General features: G+C 39.3%; 1 protein-coding gene across 3 annotated transcripts in view; it reads left to right on the plus strand.

The window, feature by feature from the left end:
- Positions 1-14339, plus strand: part of CNTN3 (contactin 3) — a 400496-nt gene that overhangs the window by 275573 nt on the left and 110584 nt on the right. For all 3 annotated transcript variants that reach the window (XM_061396391.1, XM_061396393.1, XM_061396392.1), the window contains exons 9-11: positions 2034-2170; positions 3291-3420; positions 6084-6234. In XM_061396391.1, coding sequence (XP_061252375.1) covers positions 2034-2170; positions 3291-3420; positions 6084-6234 — 418 coding nt within the window. The remainder of the gene's footprint in view (positions 1-2033; positions 2171-3290; positions 3421-6083; positions 6235-14339) is intronic.

The raw sequence follows: 14339 nt of genomic DNA on the forward strand, positions 1-14339 counted from the left end.
TTCTTTCTGCCCTTACCTTTTCCCTTTCTCTGCATGTTGACTTCCCTGACAGTCATAGAATGGCTACCAGCAGTGACCAGCACATTCGTTCTTGTGCATGCTTCCTTTCTCTAAAACATCTTGCAGTTCACTTTTCAGATCTCATTGGCTGCATGTTCATTCCTAAACCAATCACTAACAAGACAAATTGGCTTCAACAACTTATGAGCCTTTTTTGGAATACAAAATATGGTCAGGTTTCCCTGGATTTTGTAGAAGAGAAGATAATTCAATAAAAAATGAGGGCATCTTAGGAATAAAGAAGAGAGAAAATGGATACACAATAGACAACAAACATTATCTGCTATACTTAGTAAATGAGGCAGATGGTTGCTTTAGTCCATTTTTATATGTACCTAAGAAATAAATTAGAGGGAACTCCCTGGTGGTCCAGTGGTTAGGACTCTGCACTTTCATTGCAGGGGTCACAGGTTTGATCCCTCATCAGAAAATTAAGATACCATATGCAGTGCAGTGCAGCCAAAAAATAAAATGAAAAAAAAAATCTCAATTTAAAAAAAGAAATCAGAAATCAATTAGAGAGTTTGATGAAAGTTACTTTAAAATTCTGTCTGAAGTCTAGTATATTCAATAAATGCCTTGCAGTTCTTGATTATCTGCTCTGATATTTCATGTAAAAAATGGTCCAGTAGAATATTTGAATTTCATATGATGGAATAAGGGGATAAATCACATTATGCAGCAATTGTAGTCTTAGGATTCACTTAGTCCAGCAAATTATCTTTCCATTTGGAGAACAGTAGTATGAGAAGCCAGTGGAAATTTTTGCTAGAAACTTGAGCCTCAGTCAAGGGATCATATGTGAGTCTACTGTAGTCTCATCCCACCTAGGCTGATTAATTCCTGAAAGAAGACAGTGTGTTTCAATATAGAGTAGAGAGGAGTGATCTGGGACTGAATTATACTTCAGATTGGGCAAGCTGTTTATATTTTATAAAAGGACAAAATAAGGTAAAACTTCGATGGGTACATTTTCTCTAAAAGCTGAATAGCTATAGTTTCAGTTTCATTTATAGAAAAGGCAATTTTATGAGATATAAATAGAAAGACAAATCTTCCCATGGTTGAAATTAAATAGCAATAGATAAAATCTTTCTTCATATGGAGGATGCAAATGTGAACCCCGAAGTACATATCACATGTATAATGCAATGTGAAATCGGGAAGAAATCTCACCTCCTAGTCTTAGATCGAAAACACAGACTGAGATTTGGCTGCATATACTTTGAATGTTGAGTGACTTTCATTGTGAGTGGTATGTTGCTTTCATCTGTAAAAGGACTTCCCAAGTGTCTTCTAAAATGCAAGTAAAAATGATAAATCCACTTGATGCAACTGATTTGCATACCTAATTTAAGGTTGCACGAGTTACTTCTTTTTCATAAAAAATCATTTGATTCAAATTAAATGAATTTATCCATCTTTCCCTGCTTTCATTTTAATTTGCACAGAGGTTCATAAGATGTTCACTGGTTTGTATTTAATTAAGAGTTATTTCTAACCTGAAGGAAATATTTTTTTTCTTTTGCTGTACAAGTTTCTCTTCTATTGATGCTGATTTTTAGTGCATAATTAAGACTGGTATCTGCTGTCATTCACATATTAAGTTGCCATCAGTTGTGAGCTCGTAATTCAAAAATGTACTTGGACAAGAAAATCTATATAGTTTGTGTACCTGCATTTTTCTGCTGATATCTGAAGAATGTAATACAGTGCCCAGAATTTTGAAAACAGAGAAAGCATAATGAATTTGACTTAGGAAAGGGCAGGTTGTAACATCCGTTCTCAAATCTATAAATGTTTCACATACCACTTAATAAATACCTAGTGAATTAAATACAGTTTTAGCCACTTACATTACATTAGCTTACATTAGTCTATTATTGCCCATAGTCATATCCACTTATATTTATGTGGATAAAGTATTTGTTTTTTATCGTGGAGTGGTTTGAATTTTTTTTTTTTCGTTGCAGCAAAGCCTCATTGGGTTCAACTCATAAAAGATGTAGAATTAGCAGTGGAGGACAGTCTTTACTGGGAATGTCGGGCTAGTGGTAAGCCCAAACCCTCCTACCGATGGTTGAAAAATGGAGAAGCCCTTGTGCTTGAGGTAAGGTCATGTGCCTGGTTAATACACATTTTTCCCGCTTTGTATAAATGCCTTTTCTGGTACCAACTGCCAGAGTAAACTGGTGAGTTTGCACACATTCATCTGAAGAGTTTTTATCACATTCATCTGAGAAGTGGTGCAAGGGAAAAAAGGATAAAATCAAGTACCCAGTCTTCTAAGGAGGAAATATTTTCAGTATTGAATTTCATTGGAGAAAGATTATATTATCAATTTAGTTCATGATATAAAGTCAACCTATGAACAGTGCAAGTGTTAGCTCTTGTATAATTTATAATCAGTTCCCTGTGTCCCTGATACATGGATGCAACCAACCAGGGACTATGAGGTCCTGTAGTATTTGCAGTTTTCAATGAAAAAGTATGAAATAAGTGGACTCCCCATAGTTCAAACTTTGGTCCACTGCACTATTGTTTTTTTTTCATTTTGAAATTAGAGAAGGCTTTATTTTAATCATTCGTAGAATGCAATTTCTATTTTTCCTGTTTAATAACATGGATGGCCTCTGGAAAATAAATGTATCAATTATATGTTTACCTTGTTACATGAGTATTTTCTCAATCACTTCTCAAGCCATGTAATTTTTGCTCTTTTTAAAAATTATTGTACTAAGTCACTTATGTTCCTTCAGATTTTTCCACATAACCATTCATAATACTACAAATCTTAAATAGATATATGTTTTCCAGCACCCTTTTTAATACACAGAGTTTATTATGTCTTCAATTTGCATGATTTTAAAAACTGGTGAAAACCTTTCCAGTTCATGGGTTGGGAACCTGGTACATTTCTTAAAATCTGCAGCTTTATCCATAGGGAAAAATGAAATAGTTGCAATATTTTCCATTTATGCTTTGTTATTTATTTGACTGATATACTTTTTGACTGCAGTATATTTATTAGTATTTTTAATGTCTAGCTGTTAAGTCACTCTCAGCATTTCAAATAAGGGAATCATTTAAATTTCAGGTCAGATTGCCTAATACTATGAGGGAAGAAATTAAGGACACTTTTGCATGATTGAAATAATATTCAGTGGTTATCATTTTTCATCTAAAATGGTATATACATTTATATGCAAGGCATTTTTATTATTGTCTAGGAGAGAATACAGATAGAAAATGGTGCCCTTACAATATCAAACCTAAATGTGACCGATTCTGGCATGTTCCAGTGCATAGCAGAGAACAAACATGGTCTCGTCTATTCTAGTGCTGAGCTCAAGGTCATGGGTAAGACCAACTTTCTCATCTTAATTTATTTTTCTTAAATCCTCCATTTTTGCCAGAAGCAGAAATATTTACCTTTCATATTAGATTCCTACATCTAATAACATTTTCAGTATTGCAGCAGAATCATGCAGAGTTTTTAATCGAGGCGTACACTTTAATGATTTCTAAGGAAAGGCAACAATTATGGCCAGAATTAAACCCAAAGTTGGAAGTAGAGAAACAATAGGGAGAGAGTGTTGAGCTAAAACATCCTTATCCAGCACCAATAGTGTGAAATAAGTAGTACCTTTTAGGAGAATAAGTGACTCTGGTGTTCTCAGTTGCTGGTCCATAAAAGTAAATATCAAAATTCCAATCAATAGTTTATTGATCCAAAAGGAGTTGTTGTCCTTGTCTTTAATAACTCTGCTGGAAGGTTTAAGTTTTGGGCACACCACAGCTTTAACTAACCGAGGCTCAACTACTTGAAATTACGAATTGTTTCTCTTGTACTTCAGGTATAAGAGAAGAAAGGAAATGTTATGTTTAGGCCCATTGTCCAGAAAAGACACTGTAAGGTGCAAATGACTTCAAGTCCAACCGAAATTGTCAGAGCATAACATAATATGTATAGATAAGAAAGAAAGAGAGGAGGAAGAAAGGAAGGGTAAGAGGGAAGGAGGGAAGAGAGCAAGCAAGAGGGTGGGAAGAAGGAAAGAGAAGGGGAGTGGGGAAATGTATTGTTCATTGTAATTAAAATAGAGAATTTGTATTTCAGTTTGATTTGACTCAGGGTTCTAACATCATCACCACTCTCAGGTCTCATATGATGATCCCCAGGACATTCAATTTTCATTATCAATCTAGTGAAAGAAGGATAGCTTTCTTAATTGCTTAAGTGCAAGTCACAGTCCTGATTGATCTAACTCAGTGCTTCCCTACTGGGGACGGTTTTGCACCCTGGAAATAGTGGGAAATGTCTGGAGACATTTTGGGCTGCCACAGTGTAAGGGATGGAGCCTGCATATGCTCCTGGCATCTTGCAGACAGATACCACAGAGACTGCTTAATGTCCTTCAGTGCCCAAGATAGCCAAAATGTTATGTGTTTCAAGGAAAAACACTGGTTTAAGGAAAACAGGTGTCTCTTGGTGCCTGGAAGTTAGAAACACTTCATCTGTACCAAGAAGACTAAAGCTTGGGAACAGCAGATCATCACCTGAAAATCTGGCTGGTGTTATCCATGACAGAGACATATGGTATTACAACAGAAAGGAGGTGAAATGTGCACATATCTAAAGTGGAAGCCTGCTGTACTCTCAATCAGCCTTATAAACCATAGTTTATTCATCTTAAACCAAATGAATCTCTGCCTAGTGTTGCATGGGGTTTTTTAATGGGAAAAAAATATGACCTATGTTTGAAAAGAGATTATACTAATATATAAAGATATTTTTGGCTTGTTTTAGTAAAAATTATTCTCTTAGACTCAGAGAAGGCAATGGCACCCCACTCCAGTACTCTTGCCTGGAAAATCCCATGGACGGAGGAGCCTGGTAGGCTGCAGTCCATGAGGTTCCTAAGAGTTGGACACGACTGAGTGACTTCACTTACACTTTTCACTTTCCTGCATTGGAGAAGGAAATGGCAGCCCACTCCAGTGTTCTTGGCTGGAGAATCCCAGGGACGGGGGAGCCTGGTGGGCTGCTGTCTATGGGGTCTCACAGAGTCGGACACGACTGAAGCGACTTAGCAGCAGCAGCAGCATTCTCTTAGAATTTTAATTTTTAAGGCCAGCAACCTCCAAGATAACATGTCTTCTTTATCTGCAATCACATATATGTATCATATAATTCATTGTATGATATCCAGTTATTAAAAAATAAATTATATTCATTGGGATATGCCATAGGAAAGTAGATTGGATATTTATAGAAATGCACTGAGTTCTTAACTTTTTTCCACATTTGCAGTAAAAGGAAGATGATTTTCTGATTAACATATGCTTTCCTTCAAATGATAGATTGTCTCTTGAATGTTCAGGTATTGTTTCAAGATCAGCATTCCATGCATTATTAGCAAACGTGTTTTCTACATATTATTTAATTGAATATTGTAACATAGTGTAATGATGCATGTTATACTTCTCCAACTTTGAAGTTAAAGCTAACCACATGAACATTTTATAATAGATCTTAATAATGTTTATGATAGATCTTGATAATGTTTATCCAGGAGACTAAGTGTTCAGCACTCAGCCTTTATTCAGTAAACATTGCTGAGTACCTACTGACTATCAGGCACTGTGCTATACACTGTGTCTTTGAAGTCACGAGAGAGAGACTGACCCTGTTATCTTTATGGAACTTTCAAGAACATTCTATGATAAGTATTTTTAGTGTTATTAAATTTGTGACTGAGCTATTTTAAAAGTTCATGGTAAACTTAAAATTTTCATATAAAGTAACTGTCTCAAGAATTAGTACTTGCCATAAAACACAATAGTAGGAATTAGCTTTTGAGCATCAAAAACATCTTGTAAGTGGTCCCCAGTCAGTCAAACAAATCAAGAAGTCATAGCTCACCTGTCAAGAACCTTTAAAAAAATCATTATAAAGTCAACCTTTGGAATTGATAGGAATTTAAAGAAATAAAATCAAATTCATATTCTTTCCTCTTTTTCAGCTTCTGCTCCAGATTTTTCAAAGACTCCAATGAAGAAGTTGATTCAGGTGCAGGTGGGCAGTGAGGTCAACTTGGATTGTAAACCCAGAGCTTCCCCCAGGGCACTCTCCTCCTGGAAGAAAGGAGAGGTGATCGTTCAGGAAAATGAAAGGTATTCTGTTGCCCATAAAGGTGGTGATTTACCTGCTTCTGGCTTTCCATAGCAATGCTGAAGTAGGCTTTCAATATGAAATGAAAAACAGTAGCATTTCAATAAAATGTGAGGTGTTCGGGAACCATAATAGCAGTATTTTTGTTCGCAATACTCTTGAGATGATACTAATCAGGTTTTGAAATCTAAAAACAGATTTACCTCACCTCTTCCAACATAGAGTATTTTAGAAATGAGTTTCTTCCACATTTGACTGGTAAGACTCAAAACTGGAATGACAAAGGAACGCCGGCCCTGGCCCAAGGCTCTCTCTCAGGTGGCCCAACGTCTCAGGGCAAAGAAAATAGAAGATGGCAGCCTATGCTAGATGAATATCAATCTTGTTGGCCTATATTGAAGTAATTTTATGGGTATTAGTTTAAGCAAAGGCTCTCTTGATTTCCTGACTGCTATGATAACATTTAAAATGAAGAAGCAGAATAGGGCTTAGTTTAAAGCACAGATTTTGGAGCAAGACTGTCGGGTTCCAATCTGTATTCTTTTACCAGATCAAGGAAGTGACTTACTCTTTGTGTGTTTTGAGTCCTCATTTGTTAATTAATAGGATTAGCAAATACATCACATTATGAGGGTTGGTATGTGGATAAAACCCATAAATATCTATACAGCACTTAGGTCAGAACCTGGCAGAGAGTAAACATAAGTATTGGGTATTGTTCTAATTGATTGAGTACTTACTACCTCTTGGAACCTTGTGCTGAAAGCTTCTGATAAGTGGACTGATGGCCGCAAACATGTCCATGTCCTTCTTCTGGAGAATTTGATTATATTATGTCACATGACAAAGGATAATGAAAGTTAAAGGTGAAATTAAGGTTGCCAACAACTTGATCTTAAAATAGGGAGATTATCTTGGATCCTCTAGATGGGCACTTGAAAGGGGAAGAAGATGCAGAAGTGTTTGAAAGAAATGTATGATAATGAAGGAAGGTGCGAGAGAGATTTCCAGCATGAGGGAGACCCTAATTGGGACTGCTGACTTTGAAGATGGTGGGAGGGGGCCAAGGAACAAAGGAATTCCAGATTCCTCTATCAAATGGGAAAATCCTCAGTTGACAGTCAGCAAGGAGATAGGGATATCAGTCCCACAACTTAAATGAAGTGAATTCTTCCAACAATGTGAAAGAGTAGAAAATGATTCCAGAACCTTCCAGAGTAACACAGGGCTTCCCAAGTGGCTCAGTGGTAAAGAATCCACCTCCCAAGGCAGAAGACATTCATTTGATATGTCGGGGATGGCAGTGGCTGGGAGTGGAGATCCCCTGGAGGAGGAAAGGGCAACCACTTCAGTATTCTTGCCTTCAGAAATCCCAGGAACAGAGGAGCCTGGCCGGCTGCAGTCCGTGGGGTCACAAGAGTCTGACATGACTTATCGATTGAACACCAATGATGACAACAAAAACTAGCACAACACTAACAACACCTTGATTTTAGCCCGTTGTGACCCATACTGGACCTCTGACCTCCAGAACTGTAATATAATACATTTGTGTTGCTTTAGGCCACCAAGTTTATAGTAACTTGTAATTGGAAAAAAAGGAAACTGATACAGAGTGCCACACATCTTATTTCCTTTCAATATTTCTGCAGCTCTGTGCTGTTTATATCATATTATTATCCCCATTTCACTAATGAAAAAACTAAAGCTTAGAGGAATTATATAATTTGCCTAAGTCACATAGCCAGAGTGAATCCATAGCTAGGGCATAACCATGAAGCGTTTTCAGGGCAACATTTTGTATAGAGAACACAGAATCTGAGAGGTGGTCTCAGCCTTTGAAATCAGGGGGTCCGAATTATTCTTTTTGGAGATGGAGGGAAACAAGGAAACAAGTTCTTAGACCAAGAAATGTAAATTTACTTTTCCAAAACTGCTAAGGCCTACTGCAGACAGACAACCAGGTTGAACTGCATTTAGATTGTTGTCCCAAAGTTATTTTTGTGAGTTGGTTAGGATAACACAATCTGCTATTCCTATGATACTTTGTGGGGGACTATAGGATACTTTATGCCTCAGGCAGCCACAGCGGGATGACAAGGCAAAATTGTGAACTGAGCAGTTACGAAACACAGTCTAACCAAGTGCTAGGCAGTACAGAATAGATTTCTGGAACAGAAAAGTAATTAGTGATTTCGAATTTAGTTGTCCAAGCCAGTTTAAACAGGTCAAGATACAAACCATTTAATTTTTACAATGCTGCAAGTTAAACCTTTCTGTATAAACGGTGACAGTTTTGTTGTTGAAAACATTTTAAAGACTTTTAATTGTACACACAAATTAAATAGTAATTATGTTCCAAGGACTTAAATGCTTTGCACAATAATAAACATACTTGTCCTCACAATAGTGCCTATAGTAGGCAGAGGTTTTAATCTTAACTTTAAAAGAGGACAGAAGATTAGCGGGTTTAGCTGAAGGCACACAGGAGAGATTTACTCCCACTTTAGAGAATGGTGGGCTTCCCTTGTGGCTGAACTGGCAAAGAATCCAACTACAATGAGGGAGACCTGGGTTTGATCCCTGGGTTGGGAAGATCCCCCAGAAAAGGGAGTGGGTACCCACTGCAGTATTCTGGCCTGGAGAATTCCATGAACCGTATAGTCCATGGGGTCCCAGGAGTTGGAGATGACCGAGCAACTTTCACTTTACATAATGATGGGATGATGCACTAAAAAATTTAAGGTCTAGAATCTCACCTGGTGTTTCTCACTTGGCCACTTGCTACATTAGTATCATTAGGTCACTTGTCTAACACCTATAAACATTAATGCTGCTAAGTCGCTTCAGTCGTGTCCGACTCTGTGCAACCCCATGGACTGCAGCCTACCAGGCTTCTCCGTCCATGGGATTCTCCAGGCAAGAACACTGGAGTGGGTTGCCATTTCCTTCTCCAATGCATGAAAGTGGAAAGTGAAAGTGAAGTCGCTCAGTCGTGTCTGACTCTTAGCGACCTCATGGACTGCAGCCTACCAGGCTCCTCCACCCATGGGATTTTCCAGGCAACAGTACTGGAGTGGGGTGCCATTGCCTTCTCCCATAAACATTAATATCCTCATCCATAAGAGAGAGATAATAATTCTTACCTCCAGTTCAGTTACTCAGTCATGTCTGAGTCTTCATGACTGCAGTATTCCAGGCTTCCCTGTCCATCACCAACTCCCAGAGCTTGCTCAAACTCATGTCCATTGAGTTGATGATGCCATCCAATATCTTATCCTCTGTCATCCCCTCCTGTTCCTGCCTTCAATCTTTCCCAGCATCAGGGTATTTTGCAATCAGTCAGTTCTTCCCATCAGGTGGCCAAAATATTGGAGTTTAAGCTTCAGCATCAGTCCTTCCAATGAATATTCAGAGTTGATTTCCTTTAGGATTGACTGGTTTGATCTCCTTGCGGTCCAAGGGACTCTCCAACACCACAGTTCAGAAGCATCCATTCTTCAGTGCTCAGCTTTCTTTATAGTCCAGCTCTCACATACATACATGACTACTGGCAGAAACATAGCTTTGACTAGATGGATCTTTGTCAGCAAAGTAAGGTCTCTGATTTTTAATATGCTTTCAAGGTTGGTCATAGCTTTACTTTTAAGGAGCAAGTGTCTTTTAATTTCATGGCAGCAGTTATCATCTGCAGTAATTTGGGAGCCCAGTGTTTCCATTGTTTCCCATCTATTTGCCATGAAGTGATGGGACCAGATGCCATGATCTTGGTTTTCTGAATGTTGAGCTTTAAGCCAGTTTTTTCACTCTCTTCTTTCACCTTCATCAAGAGGCACTTTAGTTTTTCTCTGCTTTCTGCCATAAGGGTGGTGTCATCTGCATATCTGAGGTTATTGATATTTCTCCCAACAATCTTGATTCCAGCTTGTGCTTCATCCAGCCTGGATCTCACATGATGTACTCTGCATATAAGTTAAATAAGCAGGGTGATGATATACAGCCTTGATGCACTCCTTTCACAATATGGAAGCAGTCTGTTGTTCCATCTCTGGTTCTAATTGTTGTTTCTTGACCTACATACAAATTTCTCAAGAGGAAGGTAAGGTGATCTGGTATTCCCATCTCGTGAAAAATTTTCTACAGTTTGTTGTGATCCACACAGTCAAAGGCTTTGGCATAGTTAATAAAGCAGAAATAGGATGTTTTTCTGGAACTTTCTTGCTTTTTTGAAGCTCCAGTGGATGTTGGCAATTTGATCTCTGGTTCCTCTGCCTTTTCTAAATCCAGCTTGAACATCTGGAAGTTCTCAGTTCATGAACTGTTGAAGCCTGGCTTGGAGAATTTTGAGTATTACTTTGCTAGTGTGGGAGATGAGTGCAATTGTGAGGTAGTTTGAGCATCCTTTGGCATTGCCTTTCTTTGGGATTGGAATGAAAACTGACCTTTTCCAGTCCTATGGCCATGGCTGAGTTTTCCAAATTTGCTGGCATATTGAGTGTAGCACTTTCACAGCACCATCTTTTAGGATTTGAAATAGCTCAACTGGAATTCCATCACCTCCACTAGCTTTGTTTGTAGTGATGATTACCTAAGGCCCACTTGACTTCCCATTCTAAGATGTCTGGCTCTAGGTGAGTGATCACACCATCATGGTTATCTGGGTCACGAAGAACTTTTTTGTATAGTTCTTCTGTGTATTCTTGCCACCTCTTCTTAATATCTTCTGCTTCTGTTAGGTCCAACAATTTCTGTCCTTAATTGTCCCCATCTTTGCATGAAATGTCCCCTTGGTATCTCTAATTTTCTTGAAGAGATCTCTAGTCTTTCCCATTCTAATGCTTTTCTCTATTTCTTTGCACTTATCACTGAGGAAAGCTTTCTTATCTCTCCGTGTTATTCTTTGAAACTTGCATTCAGATGGCTATATCTTCTCTTTTCTCCTTTCCCTTAGCTTCTGTTCTTTTCTCAGCTATTTGTAAGGCCTCCTCAGGCAACCATTTTGCCTTTTTGCAGTTATTTTTCTTGAGGATGGTCTTGATCACTGCCTCCCGTAGAATGTCACGAACCTCCATCCATAGTTCTTCAGGCACTCTATCAGATCTAATCCCTTGAATGTATTTGTCACTTCCACTGTATAATCATTAGGGATTTGATTTAGGTCATACCTGAATGGTCTAGTGGTTTTCCCTACTTTCTTCAATTTAAGTCTGAATCAGGCAATAAGGACTTCATGATCTGAGCCACAGTCAGCTCCTGGTCTTGTTTTTGCTGATTATGTGGAGCCTCTCCATCTTTGGTTGCAAAGAATATGATCAGTCTGATTTCAGTATTGACCATCTGGTGATGTCCATATGTAGAGTCTTCTCCTGTGTTGTTGAAAGAGGGTTGCTATGACCAGAGCATTCTCTTGGCAAAACTCTGTTATCCTTGGTCCTGATTCATTCTGTAGTCTAAGGCCAAGTTTGCCTGTTACTCCAGGTATCTCTTGACTTCCTACTTTTGCATTCCAGTCCCCTATGATGAAAAGGACTTCTCTTTTGAGTGTTAGTTTTGAAGGTCTTGTAGGTGTTTATAGAACGTTTCAACTTTAGCTTCTTGGGCATTAGTGGTTGGGGCATAGACTTGGATTACTATGATATTGAATACTTTGCCTTGGAAACAAGCAGAGATCATTCTGTCGTTTTTGAGATTGTACCAAGTACTGCATTTTGGACTCTTTTGTTGACTATGAAAGCTACTCCATTTTTTTCTAAGAGATTCTTGCCCACAGTAGTAGATAAAATGGTCATCTCAAGTAAATTCACCCATCCCAATCCATTTTAGTTCACTGATTCCTAAAACGTTGATGTTCACTCTTGCCCTCTCCTGTTTGACCACTTCCGATTTGCCTTGATTATGGACCTAACATTCCAGGTTCCTATGCAGTATCGTTCTTTACAGCACTGGAATTTATTTCCATCACCAGTCATATCCACAACTGGGTCTTGTTTTCACTTTGGATCTCTCTGTCTCTTCCTTCTTTCTGGAGTTATTTCTCCACTCTTCTCCAGTAGCATATTGGGCACCTACCCAGTTGGGAAGTTCATCTTTCAGTGTCATATTTTTTTGCCTTTTCATACTGGGAACAAGATGGCATAATAGAAAGACATATGTTAATCTTCTCCTGTGAGAACTCCAAAATTGCAACTCGCTGCTGAACAACCATCAACAGGAGAATGTTGGATACCATAAAAAAATAAAATACCGTATGTCCACAGGCAAAGGAGAAGCCCCACGAGATGATAGGAGGGGCACAATCACATTTAGAATCAAACCCCATACCCGCCAGATATGCTTGGAGGGCTCAAACAAAACCTTGTGTGCACCAGGACCCAAAGACCCCACAGAGACTGAGCTAGACCTGCCTTTGAGTGTGTCAGTATCTCCTGCGGAGGCATGGTTCAACAGTGGCCTGTCCTAGGGTCAGGGACTCTGGGTGCTGCAGACTTGGGTCACACAGCATGTGGCATAGGCCTTCTTGGAGGAGGTCACCATTAACCCCACCATAGAGCCACTGAGCAGATGACCCACAAATTGCAGAACAATTATACCAAATAAATTCTCACACTGTTAAGAAAGTTCTAGGACCCACAACAGATTTCCCATCCTGAAGATCTTGCAAAGGGACTCAGAATTCCCCCAGGGTATTTGACTTTGGAGGCCAGTGGGATTTGATTACAGAACTTACACAGGACTGAGGAGACAGAGTTGGAGGACACAAACAAAACCTTGTGTGCACCAGGACCCAGAAAAAAAGGAGCAATGACCCCACAAGAGACTCACCCAGACTTGCCTTTGAGTGTCCAGGTGTCTCCAGTGGAGGCATGGGTTGACTGTGGCTTCCTGCAGGGTCAGGAGCGCTGAATATAACAGTGGATGCACAAGACCTTTTGAAGGAGGTGGCCATTATCTTCATTACTCCTTCCATAGTTCCGTCTCACATCAAACAAAAGGGTGGGACTATAGCCCTGCACATAAATAGAAAATTGGATTAAAGATTTACTGAGCATGGCCCCACCTATCAGAACAAGACCCAGTTCCCCCACAGTCAGTCTCTCCCATCAGGAAGCTTCCATAAAGCCTCTTATCCTTATCTTTCAGAGGGCAGACAGAATGAAAACCACGATCTCAGAAAACTAATCAAATTAGAACCACAGCCTTGTCTAACTCAATGAAACTACAAGCCATGCCATGTAGGGCCACCCAAGACTGACGGGTCATGGTGTAGAGTTCTGACAAAATGTGGTCCACTGGAGAAGGGAATGGCAAACCACTTCAGTATTCTTGCCTTGAGAACCCCATGAACAGTATGAAAAGGCAAAAAGATATGACACTGAAAGATAAACTCCTACCTTATACAGTTGCTGTAAAGTAAGCATTTACCCACTGTCTGTAGATACACTGATCAATAAGAATGAGGTAGTGGTGGTTGCTGTTAGCATTGTTCAGTTGCTAAGTCATGTCTGACTCTTGGCAACCCCGTGAGCTGCAGCACACCAGGCTTCCCTGTCCTTGACTGCCTCCCTGACTTTGCTCAAACTCACATCCATTGAATCAGTGATGCCATCCAACCATCTCATCCTCTGTCACCCCCTGCCCCTGCCCTCATACTCTCCCAGTATCAGGGTCTTTTCCAAACAGACGGTTCTCCTCATCAAGTAGCCAAAGGGTATTATTGGAGCTCCAGCTTCAACATCAGTCCTTCCAATGAATATTCAGGGTTGATTTCCTTTAGGATTGACTGGTTTGATCTCTTCACTGTCTAAGGGACTCTCAAAAGTCTTCTCCAGCAGCAGAGTTCAAAAAACCTCAATTCTTGGGTGCCAGCCTCCTTTATGATCCAACTCTGACGTCTGTACATAACTACTGGAAAAACTATAGCTTTTACTATACAGGCCAGTGAGGTTACATTATAAATAAAACATTGGAAGAAGCAGTGGCTGAGGGACGAAGTTTTTTGTTGGTAGGTTGGGCTACTCATTGATAGGTTGGTCTCTTGAAAGGTTGGCAGTTAAGGCTACCCAGAGTCCACACACATCAAAGATACATACCTTTTTTATCTTGCTGC

Source organism: Bos javanicus, chromosome 22 (genome assembly GCF_032452875.1).
Source record: "Bos javanicus breed banteng chromosome 22, ARS-OSU_banteng_1.0, whole genome shotgun sequence".
NCBI classification, from domain to species: Eukaryota; Metazoa; Chordata; class Mammalia; order Artiodactyla; family Bovidae; genus Bos; species Bos javanicus.